This window comes from Chelonia mydas, chromosome 5 (genome assembly GCF_015237465.2).
Source record: "Chelonia mydas isolate rCheMyd1 chromosome 5, rCheMyd1.pri.v2, whole genome shotgun sequence".
In the NCBI taxonomy this organism is placed as follows: Eukaryota; Metazoa; Chordata; order Testudines; family Cheloniidae; genus Chelonia; species Chelonia mydas.
The window spans coordinates 83,774,938-83,787,639 of record NC_051245.2 but is presented as its reverse complement, the minus strand read 5'-3'; the positions used below and the strand labels follow the sequence as shown (position 1 = coordinate 83,787,639).

Here is a 12,702-nt window from a genome sequence, read left to right as displayed (position 1 = left end):
AATTGCAGATGATTTCCTTCTTAGTACATTTTATAGATATATAAAGTGTGAAAAAAGAAGAGGAGTATCACAGACCTGTCTTACAGATCCCGTGGTACTATTTCTAACCTCCGAGCAGGATCCAGAGTTGGTGCAGAATTGTTCTGCAGCCAATACTCCGTTCTGAGGACAGGAGTAGGCCCCGCAGCCTTAGTGCCCCTTCCACTGATAGAGAGATTGGAGAATCTGCACAACAGTAGGTACTTCAGTCAGACCCCCAAAGATCTGCTGCCTGTATGTGGCTGTGCAAGACCTTCTTCTGTACTGGACTCTACACAATGCAGAAGAGCCTGCACCCACTTTGTGAGCTCTTGGATTGTTTCTTCCTGGCCCCTGTGCTGCAGAACTACCAAGGTTCATCTGTGTTAGTGGGCACCTACAGAGGAAGGGAGAAAATTTTGACGTTTGTGTGAAGTATCATTTTTGTTACCTGTTTTGGAGAGATGCGCCAAGAATATAGTCTTAAATATAAGCTTGTAAATATAGTACTGAAAAGGTGAATTCACAACAGAAAATTAAAGCCAGCCAAAGTATATTGAAAGAGTTGCATAGTTTATTTAATTACATTTGCCTTATTCATAAGTCTGATAGGCCTGCAAAATAGAAATCCTTAAAAGAATCATAGAAACAGGCATACACAGCTAGAGTGTAGATGAAAATTTACCCATTTTTCTATCCTTCCCACTTAACTCTGTCCTCACCCACCACATTTACTGTCTTCAGAGGAACGACACAGGGTAAACTGAGGTACTTCCTGGAAAGTTCTCATTGGTTCATTTCAAATATCTTCTTTCCAAGGGTGGATATGAGCTAACTGATGTGAAATAACTGTATTGCCTTGTCATGCATTTGGCTATTGCCTCATGAAAATACACCCAGTGTATTTACATCTGCAGACCAGATTCAGGGACAACCCAAATTATTAGGAGGGGCCAGTCATTAAGTTATTTGTCTGCAGACAACTGCTTCCTTCACCTATCCTGAGTCAGGAAAAAAGACGTTAAGAAACAAGCCATTATCTCAAGCCCCTCTTGTGAACTGTTTGTCCTCTGGGATACGTTAATTGAAATTTCCCTCTCCCAACTCGCACTTGAATTTTAATATGTCCAGATGGAAATAGGCCATTTTTGTAGAGAATTTGGCTTTTTCACTGTAAAGGGAGTGTTCCATCTGCAAAATCGGCTTTATTTTTATCAGAGGTTTGAGGTGAGACTGCATGGGGGGCAAATTGGGTGTGGCCTCGGTATGGTTGCATGGGACCAGGTGTGGCCCCTGCACAACTACATGGGGCCAGAGGGGCGAGCAAGACAATTTACCCCTCTCTGCAGCTGTGCAAAGGTTACATACAGACCAGTCTCTGTGCTCCCTGCACTTTGGGGAGCACAAAAACAGCCTAGCCTTGGTCGGCCTAGCCTAACCCCCTGCCCCCAGGAAGCAGAGCTCCACAAAGGGAGGAGGGAGGAGGCAGGGCTGTGCTCCCACTCCCCTTCTGCATCAGCTTGTGGAGTGGAGCCAGCACATAAAGGTAGCAGATTGCTCACCTCTTATGGCAAGGAGCATCACCGGAAAGATTGTGCCAACCTCCCGGGTGCTCCTTCTCAGGCACTGCAATTTGACATGGCCTTCTCTTCAGGACAGTGGCTAAAAAGCCACAATCTATCTCAAAATGTTTCACTCCAGCTGACCTGCAAAAAATATTTTTCCCGCACATTGTTTCTTCAGCAGTGAGAGTTGGTGGTTTTACACCACTCTGTTTTGCTAACCCATGAACTATAACTGTAACTTCCTTTGATCTATTAGCCTTTCAAGTAAAACTTCTTGCAACAATTTACTATGCTGTCCCACCAAGTTTTCTGCTGAAGTATAAAAAAGGAAATTTAGTTACAGTCTGGATATTATCAGAAAAGTAATTGTGGAAAAGCAGCATCACTTGCCCCATAACCTCAGCCGTGCAGAACACAATGCCATCCACAGCCTTAGGAACAACTCTGACATCATAATCAAAAAGGCTGACAAAGGAGGTGCTGTCATCATCATGAATAGGTCGGAATATGAACAAGAGGCTGCTAGGCAGCTCTCCAACACCACTTTCTACAAGCCATTACCCTCTGATCCCACTGAGGGTTACCAAAAGAAACTACAGCATTTGCTCAAGAAACTCCCTGAAAAAGCACAAGAACAAATCCGCACAGACACACCCCTGGAACCCCAACCTGGAGTATTCTATCTGCTACCCAAGATCCATAAACCTTGGACGCCCCATCATCTCAGGCATTGGCACCCTGACAGCAGGATTGTCTGGCTATGCAGACTCCCTTCTCAGGCCCTACGCTACCAGCACTCCCAGCTATCTTCGAGACACCACTGGCTTCCTGAGGAAACTACAATCCATCAGTGATCTTCCTGAAAACACCATCCTGGCCACTATGGATGTAGAAGCCCTCTACACCAACATTCCACACAAAGATGGACTACAAGCAGTCAGCTTGGAACAGGAACAGTATCCCCGATAATGTCACCGCAAACCTGGTGGCTGAACTTTGTGACTTTGTCCTCACCCATAACTATTTACATTTGGGGACAATGTACACCTTCAAATCAGCGGCACTGCTATGGGTACCCGCATGGCCCCACAATATGCCAACATTTTTATGGCTGACTTAGAACAATGCTTCCTCAGCTCTCGTCCCCTAATGCCCCTACTCTACTTGCACTACACTGATGACATCTTTATCATCTGGACCCATGGAAAAGAAGCCCTTGAGGAATTCCACCACGATTTCAACAATTTCCATCCCACCATCAACCTCAGCCTGGACCAGTCCACACAAGAGATCCACTTCCTGGACGCTACGGTGCTAATAAGCGATGATCACATAAACACCACCCTATACTGGAAACCTACTGACCGCTATTCCTACCTACCTGCCTCCAGCTTTCACCCAGACCACACCACACGATCCATTGTCTACAGCCAAGCTCTACGATACAACCGCATTTGCTCCAACTCCTCAGACAGAGACAAACACCTACAAGATCTCTATCAAGCATTCTTACAACTACAGTACCCACCTGCTGAAGTGAAGAAACAGATTGACAGAGCCAGAAGAGTACCCAGAAGTCACCTACTACAGGACAGGCCCAACAAAGAAAATAACAGAACGCCACTAGCCATCACCTTCAGCGCCCAACTAAAACCTCTCCAACGCATCATCAAGGATCTACAACCTATCCTGAAGGATGACCCATCACTCTCACAGATCTTGGGAGACAGGCCAGTCCTTGCTTACAGACAGCCCCCCCAACCTGAAGCAAATACTCACCAGCAACCACACACCACACAACAGAACCACTAACCCAGGAACCTATCCTTGCAACAAAGCCCGTTGCCAACTGTGTCCACATATCTATTCAGGGGACACCATCATAGGGCCTAATCACATCAGCCACACTATCAGAGGCTCGTTCACGGGCACATCTACCAATGTGATATATGCCATCATGTGCCAGCAATGCCCTTCTGCCCCTCCCTCCACATTGGTCAAACTGGACAGTCTCTACGTAAAAGAATAAATGGACACAAATCAGACGTCAAGAATTATAACATTGAAAAAGCTGTCGGAGAACACTTCAGTCTCTCTGGTCACTCGATTACAGACCTAAAAGTGGCAATTCTTCAACAAAAAAACTTCAAAAACAGACTCCAACGAGAGACTGTTGAATTGGAATTAATTTGCAAACTGGATACAATTAACTTAGGCTTGAATAGAGACTGGCAGTGGATGGGTCATTACACAAAGTAAAACTATTTCTCCATGTTTATTCCCCCCCGCCCCCCACTGTTCCTCAGACATTCTTGTCAACTGCTGGAAATGACCCACCTTGATTATCACTACAAAAGGTTTTCTTCTCCCCCTCCTCCACCCCCCCCCCCCCCGTGCTCCTGCTGGTAATAGCTCATCTTAAGTGATCACTCTCCTTACAGTGTATATGGTAACACCCATTGTTTCATGTTCTCTGTGTATATAAATCTCCCCACTGTATTTTCCACTGAATGCATCCGATGAAGTGAGCTGTAGCTCACGAAAGCTTATGGTCAAATAAATTGGTTAGTCTCTAAGGTGCCACCAGTACTCCTTTTCTTTTTGCGAATACAGACTAACACGGCTGCTACTCTGAAACCTGTACATAAAAATGGTACCTCTCACTCAACATACCATGGTCCTTTATGGCTTCAAAGCCTGTCCACTTACTTTCCTGACAAAAATGAGTTTTTAATACTGTTAGCACCATAGAGCCATCCAAGATATGTAAGAGTGAGCTAGAGTCTCTTCTGCCTCAGGCATCATCAACAAAATTGTCGAATAAGTTCTGACAGCAGTCTTTATTATTGGTAATAATGTAAGAAGCAGAAAGAAGATGGTTTGGTTTTCAGATCACACATTGTTTGCAGTGTTGTCAGTTCGAAAAAGTATCTTCTAACTGGTGAATTGAACAAATTGGGAGAGAATAAATCTGGATCCCCCACAAGTCCATTTTTGCAACCAGTTTTTGGATTATAGCTGCACTTTAAAAGGCTGTAGTATGTAAATTTTATGATTTTCAGATTGCAAGGGAAATCAATGGAAAATATATAATTATGTGAGGCTCTTTTTTAACAGGTTTGTTAACCTGGCAGCAGTGTGAAGTCAAGGGAGAGATACCCAATGGAAGGACACATCACACATTTACAGCACACCATGACAAGGTATAGACCAAATGTCATTTTTCTGTCCTGGTTTATTTTTTCTGTAATTCCAGTATGGAGGGAAGAAGTAGGAATGTCTCCTTCTCAACACTTCTCAGATATATACTCTTAAAGACGGTGTAATGGGATTTCACCTCTAGGTTTTTCTGAGCAGCTGTATGATCAAGAAGTCTAGTACAGGAGTAGGAGCCAGGAATTCCCGAGTTCAAATTCTGGCTCTGTCACTGTATGAGCTTGAGAGAGTCATTAAGGCCCAGATTTTCAAAAATGCCCTTTAATTTTTGTCTACTCAATTTGAGGCCCCATTTTGAAAGGTGCTGAGCAGCCACAGATCCCACTGACTTCATTTGGCTTCATATGGAATTTTGGGTGCTCCATGCCTCTGAAAGTGTCTCAACTTGAACACCAAAAAATTGAGGCATCTGATAGAAATGGCCGCTTTAGAAAAAGTTGATCTTAATATCTCTTCCCCTGTTTCCCATCTGAGAAACTGGGATAATAATACTAACTTACCCCACACAGGTGCTGTCAGAATATATTCATTAATGCTTGAATGTGGAGTATATTTGTTTTTCAAATGTAAAGACATATGCAAGTGCTAAGTTTTCAGTTGGGATTTCCTCATAAATATCACTGGCACAATGTGATCCATTTGGCATACAGATCACTTGTTCAAATTTAGCCCAGATTGCTAGTGATTGAATGTTATTGCTCTCTAGCTTTTTGGTCTGTGTGAGTGAGTGGATGTGCCTGGTCCAGTTCCCAGTGGACAAGTGCCCACATCAATACACATCATTACAGTTGGCAATCTCATCAGAGAGACTCTAGACCAGTGGTGGGCAACCTGCAACCCGCGGGCCGCATGTGGCCCATAAGGGTAATCTGATTGCGGGCCACGAGACATTTTGCTGACGTTCACCGTCCGCAGGCACAGCCCTCCGCAGCTCCCAGTGGTTGGGAATGGCGAACCATGGCCACTGGGACCTGCAGGGGGCCATGCCTGCAGAGGGTCAATGTCAGCGGGCTGCAGGTTATCCACCACTGCTCTAGACTGAATGGGCATGTGTGGTGTTTAGATGTTGCTTGTAATTATTAGAATTGTGAGCACTGGCTGTTGGGAGTCTGAAAGGACAGGAAAAAGTAAGGGGGGGAGGAGTTGAGAGGCTGGGAGGAAGCTACAGAGGATGCAGCAGCAGCTTGGTAAAGGGGTTTCCACTTTTTAAAATAAAGTCCTGTTGAAGCTTGTTAGTACCTTGCCTGGCTGATACATTTTGGTGATGAGGATGGATCTTCTGCCTCTGAACCCACCTGCACCCTTTCTGCAAAGCCCAGGTGAGCCTCAAATTGCTTTTACTACCTGGATCCATATGTTTGAGATTTATCTGCTTGCAATCAGTGCTACAGAGATTTCTGAAGTAAGAAAGGTTTCAGAGTAACAGCCGTGTTAGTCTGTATTCGCAAAAAGAAAGGGAGTACTTGTGGCACCTTAGAGACTAATCAATTTATTTGAGCATAAGCTTTCGTGAGCTACAGCTCACTTCATCGGATGCTTATGCTCAAATAAATTGGTTAGTCTCTAAGGTGCCACAAGTACTCCTTTTCTTTCTTGAAGTAAGAAAGTGTGCTCTGCTAATCCACCGCCTTGGAGCAGAAGGGCAGCGTATATTTTACACTTTTCCCCTTGCAGATGATAAATATGAGACTGCACTCACTGCATTAAAGAATTTTTTTGTGTCAAAAGTGAATGTAGTAGCTAATCGCGACAGATTTCACCAGCGTGAGCAGAAACCAGGGGAAACTATAATGCAGTATATTGTTTCCCTGAGGAGTCTGACTGTAATTTTTGACTTTGGGAATATGGCAGATGAGATGATTAGAGACCAGCTCATTTAGAAAACAACCATGCTTCATGTAAGACAACACTTACTTCTAGAACCACAACTTACACTAGAAAAAGCAATAACCATTGCTACTCAGATTGAGTCAGCTACAGCTGAAGCCAAAAAAATGAGCATGGATACAGGAGGCACAATCCAGACTGTGACTCCTTTGCAGAAAAGTTCACTACCACTGCAGACACACAATTGCAAGAGGAAAACTAATGAAAAACCACCAAATCAGCAAATTCAAAATACAGTAAAAGCATGTTTTCACTGTGGATCCCCACAACATCTTGCAAGCTACACAGGATGTCCAGCAAAAGTAGCTCAGTGCAATCATTGCAAGAAGATTGGACATTTTGCTAAAGTATGTCGCGGCAGCCAGTTCAATCAACAGGTGCATGCAGTTACAATACCAGATGTTACTGTGCTGAGCGTGGACAAAATCACTACTGCACATATTCCAGAACAGATAAAGTGCACTGTAAACGTTTCCGCCATACCCTCAAGCAAACCACACTCTATTCAGCTGATGTTGGACACTGGCTCAGCAGTATCTATACTACCTGATTCCATCTATCTGCATTACTTTAAAGATGTGCCTCTTACTGAACCCAAACTTCACTTGGTGTGCTATTTGAAAAACTGTATTCCGGTACATGGCTGCCTGCCAGTAATAGTTACTTTTGGTGATTGCTGTGTAACTGCAGAGTTCTACATTGTCCACAAAAAGAAAAGGAGTACTAGTGGCACCTTAGAGACTAACCAATTTATTTGAGCATAAGCTTTCGTGAGCTACAGCTCACTTCATGCATCCGATGAAGTGAGCTGTAGCTCACGAAAGCTTATGCTCAAATAAATTGGTTAGTCTCTAAGGTGCCACTAGTACTCCTTTTCTTTTTGCGAATACTGACTAACACGGCTGCTACTCTGAAAATTGTCCACAAAGGCACTCCTGTCCTTGGCAGAGATTTATTGGCTGCTTTAAATCTCAGGGTAGTTAATGGACGAATTGATCTTCCTCAGCAAAGCACTCTTGCGGTACCAGTTTCACCTGGGACCCAACACCAGGTTGAGGAGAAACTCAGCTGTGCTTATGGGTTTCTGCATAAAGTTAAAATGCGGAATAATATGATGCCTGTACGACAGAAGTTACGGCGCTTACCATTTTCAGTCAGGGAAGCTGTTTCAGAGGAACTTAGAAAACTTGTTCAAAAGGACATTATTGAAGACATCGACTCCTCGGAATGGGGTTCACCTATAGTAGTGATGAAGAAGAAGGGTGGAGGCATTCGCCTTTGTGTGGACTTAAGGGAGCCAAATAAAGCTATTGTGATTGACAGCCATCCCCCTCCTCACATAGAAGAAGTATTTGCAGAACTCCGTGGAGCAAAGATGTTTTCTACTCTTGATTTGTAGAGTGCATACCACCAGGTTATGTTGCATGAAGATAGCAGAGACCTCACAGCATTTATTACACATGAGGGACTATTTTGTTTTAAACATGTTCCATACAGTCTCGCATCTGCGCCATGTGCTTTTCAAAAGATGATGTAATTGATTCTGAAGAATCAACATGGAGTTCATTGCTGTTTGGATGATATTATCGTGTTTGGAAATACTTCTGAGGAGCATGACAGTAACCTGCAGTCTGTACTAAACTGCATCAGCACAGCAGGCCTCCAGCTCAATAGGTCCAAAATGCAAATTTAGACAAACTGAACTCTACTTTCTGGGGCATACAATTTCACAGGCTGGACTAAAACCTGATCCAGATCATATCCTGGCAATTTCAAATGCTCCTTCTCCAACAGATTTGCAAACCTTACATTCCTTCTTGGGTCTTACCTCCTGGTATGCAAAATTCATTCCCAATTATGCTTCTGTCATCGAACTGTTACGGGAATTACTACAGAGAAATTCAACCTTAGTGCGGACAATGGATGCACAAGCTAGTTTCGAAACGGTGAAAGACTTGATTGTACATAGTCCAGTACTTGCACTATTCAGTCCTGCATTGCCCACAATTGTAACTACTGATGCTTCTGATTATGGACTTGGGGCTGTTCTCACACAACTACATGAGGACAACACAGAGAGGACTGTTGCATTTGCTTTAAGGACACTAAGTAATGCTGAAAGACAATATTCTACAGTCGAAAAAGAAGCACTTGCTTGTGTCTGGGCTACTGAAAAATGGAGAACTTACCAGTGGGGCCGCACATACAAGTTGCGCACAGACCAGCGCCCTTTGACGACGTTGCTCACCACGAAAGGACTGGGAACAGCAGGATACTGTATTGCTCGATGGTCTGCAAGACTACTCTCTTTCAATTATGAACTGGAATATAAACCTAGAAACCAAAATGTGGTCGCTGATTGCCTTTCTCTCCTGCCTTTGCCTTCACCAGATGGTCCAATGGAGGATGAGAATGTAGTGGATGTGCTTATTACAAGCACTCTCACTGCAGTTACAAGAGAACAATTTCAAGCTGCTTGTTCAGCATGTCCAATTCAACAAAAACTATGGGAATTTCTGACAAAGAGATGGCCCAGTCACCCTAAAAACCTTGACCCAGTTTTGCTGCCTTATTTTAGAGTTTGGGATGAACTTTCTTTGTTTGATGGCTGTGTGCTACGAGGTACACACCGGCTCCTTGTGCCAGAAGAATTACAGTCAAAACTCATACACCTGGCACACGATATTCATCAAGGAATTGTCCGAACCAAACAACAACTACGGGATCTGTATTGGTGGCCAGGGATGGACTCTCAAACTGAAGCACTCATAAAATCCTGTGTCACTTGCCAAATGCATGATAAGACAGCAGTGACATGTACCCCTCCATTACAGCCTTCCTCTTCCTGAATCTGCATGGGAAAAAGTGGCAATTGACATTGTAGGACCCTTTGATACTGCTCCAATTGACTGCCGTTATTCCATCACTTTAATAGACTATTTCAGTAAATGGTTTGAGGTAGCGTTTACATGGCAAATCTCTTCTGCTACAGTAATTAAGTTCCTCTCTTCAGTTTTTAGCAGGGAAGATAACCCCAAAGAACTGGTTTCAGATAATGGTAGTCAATTTACTTCCCTGGAGTTTGAAACTTTTCTAGCACAGAGGAACATTTTGCACAGAAGGTCATCCCTATATTACCTTCAAGCCAATGGGGAAATCGAACGGTTTAACACAAGTTTGAAAGAGAGTTTGCAAACGGCTAAACTGGAAGGGCGATTGTGGATACCCCTCACTACTGATTTCTTGCAAGCGTACCGGGCTACACGACATGCCACAATGCAAAGATCACCCGCAGAGTTACTGCATGGGAAACAGATGAATACTAAACTGAACATTGCTCGGTTCTTAAAGGCACGACCAGATGCCCCAAACAAGGATGATGTGAGAAAAACAGTTGAACAGAACCAAGCAAAGTCTAAGGCTTTCACAGACAAGCAGCGGGGTGCTAAGGAACCAAAGTTTGAGTGTGATTCCTTTGTTAGAATGCGAAAACCTGGAATTTCACACAAAGGGGACCATAAATTCATAGCTCCTCTTAAAATCATAGAGAAGAAGGGACCTTACACCTATCGACTTTCTGATGGGCGGGTATGGAATGCTTCTTATCTTGCACCTGCCTATGCACCAAGAGGAGATTATGCCAACACCCAGTCTGCATTGGATGACTTTCACTGTAGTACCAACACAACAAGACATTGCACTGGAACATGGGCTTGAGAGACGGCCTGTCATACCCAGACGACCACCTGTCTGGACTAGAGACTATGTTATGTAGTATCTACAGTGTTTTCAGTGTAATATTTCTGCCAACAGTACAGTGTCTTGTTTCATATTTGTTCCTGTGGTTAGAACAACAATGTTTATTTTAATTGGGAGAGTTTCTTAAGAGAGGAGGGAATGTGGTGTTTAGATGTTGCTTGTAATTATTAGAATTGGGAGCACTGGCTGTTGGGAGTCTGAAAGGACAGGAAACAGGAAGGATGGGGGAGGAGTTGAGAGGCTGGGAGAAAGCTACAGAGGATGCAGCAGCAGCTTGGTAAAGGGGTTTCCACTTTGAAAATAAAGTCCTATTGAAGCTTGTTAGTACCTTGCCTGGTTGATACAACAGTATGGAGGCTGAACAAACCTCACAATCCTTGCAGCATTCTTTCCAGCACAGAGCTCAGGACCAGTGGCAGAGCAATGTGGATTCCTAGCACGGCAAGTGCTTTTTAGCAGTACATAAATGAAGGAGTTCAGTTTTCAATACTGTCAAGCGTAGCAAATAACTTTCATGCAAACACTGTGCTCATTTTTAAAAATATCATTACTTCCTGCATGACTTGTTTATGTCTCATAGTTTCCTCTGTTGCCACACTGCACATCAGCCTGCACAGGTTGCTGAAGGAGTGCTGAATGCCATATCTTTTTCTTCTAAAGTCTAACCCCGCTATATGCGCTACCTTCTGGGAATCCAACAACCTGGATGAGGAGTGACAGTACTGATTCTCTTCCTTTTCACTGCAGTCTGAAACACCTCTTACTTGCAAACACTGCAGCATTTTTGCATTCACTAATATATGGAAAATGTTCAGAATGCCCTAAGAATCTGTCTATTTTAAAGTTTTCTATAGCCTCATCAATGTAATAACCAAGCAGTAAATCCAGGTAAATTATTTCCACATAGGGAGACCCCAGTAGATTTCATTACATTGTCTACTCTTCTCTTTTCATTAGTAATAAGAGTTAATAAATTATTAGGTTCCCCCCCCTTCTTTTTTTTTTTTTTTTTTTGCAGGGTGGGACAGGGGATATTGTGTGTTGAGAGGAGAGGGGAGTTTTCATGTTGTTTTTCTAGATGCATACAGCTAAATTGCAGGGAAAGAGACTTACCATAAGATAATGGAGTACAGAGTCATATATATTGTATTACAGTTGCAGTTCTTGCCAACAGGATATCTATTTGTTTGGAGGAATATATGAGTCTAAAGATGGTCATAAAACACCAAAGAATGATGTAATGAAATTAAGCCTAGGTGAGTAAAAATGCAAAAGGAGGGTTGTCAGCACAATTTTTTAATCACTGAATAGAACAAGATACTATCCAGCACGATGGCTGCACAAGGGCATAGTCTTGTAATAAAATGAACCTGAGTACATCTTTCAGTATGTGTGGAGCTACATAAAAATACATCCAAATGCACAAGTGCATCTCTGTAGTCAATATATGATCAATCAATTAACAATTTCTTGAAAATTTGTAAGATTTAATTAAATGTTGTATAATATTTATACACACATATATGCTCCAAATCTAACACCACTCTCTATCCCCTTAAAGATATTACCACACCTTCCAGCTTTGCCTGGAATCTGTAATGTGAGGCTGCGCGGCATTTTATGGTTTACGTTAGGTTGCAATGTTTCTCTAGACAAGCTCTGTAAACCACTTTAATTCAACGCTTTTTGTTGCCTGAGAGATTGCAGAAAATGCTGCCTTTGTTATCTTTTGATCATACAAACCTCTGAACTTCCCCCTTCCTTCCTTTGGTGAGCAGTTACTCACCCAAGTGGTTCTATAGAGACTACATAGGCAAGTAACCATTCAAGAACAGGAGCAGGAGGTTCACAATGTGACCAAGTGATTTGTGATTAGTGATTTGGGAAGGCTGCAAAACACCATTCTTTAGGAAAGTCAGATTTAAAATATGATTTCAGCTGTTGTTCTAAACAGTGGACATGCAAAAAGAATGGCCATACCGTGGAGTTGCACAGTACTCATGTTGAGCAGCAGTTAGTAACGGCTTAGCCGATTTTTTCTAACTGTTTTCCTTAAACAGAGAAGAAAAATGTTAGACCTGTTCATAAATTCATTGTCGTTTAGTTTTTCCGTGTTTTTATGCAGAGAAGCTTTTTTAACCAACTTTTCTGGTTTAAAATAAAAAAGTATATTTAAAATTAAATAGTTTCAATGACATTTTTAAAAAGTTAAATATGGATCACACTGGATCACTTTTCTGTGTCTTCTTGCAGGTGA

General features: G+C 42.8%; 1 protein-coding gene across 1 annotated transcript in view; it reads left to right on the top strand.

The window, feature by feature from the left end:
- Window positions 1-4,710: 4,710 nt before the first annotated feature.
- LOC122466011 overlaps window positions 4,711-12,702 on the top strand; it is a 47,693-nt gene continuing 39,701 nt past the window's right edge. Inside the window, exons 1-2 of the mRNA XM_043547509.1 lie at window positions 4,711-4,786; window positions 11,620-11,701. Of these exons, the coding sequence (XP_043403444.1) occupies window positions 11,686-11,701 (16 nt within the window). The 5' untranslated portion in view covers window positions 4,711-4,786; window positions 11,620-11,685. The remainder of the gene's footprint in view (window positions 4,787-11,619; window positions 11,702-12,702) is intronic.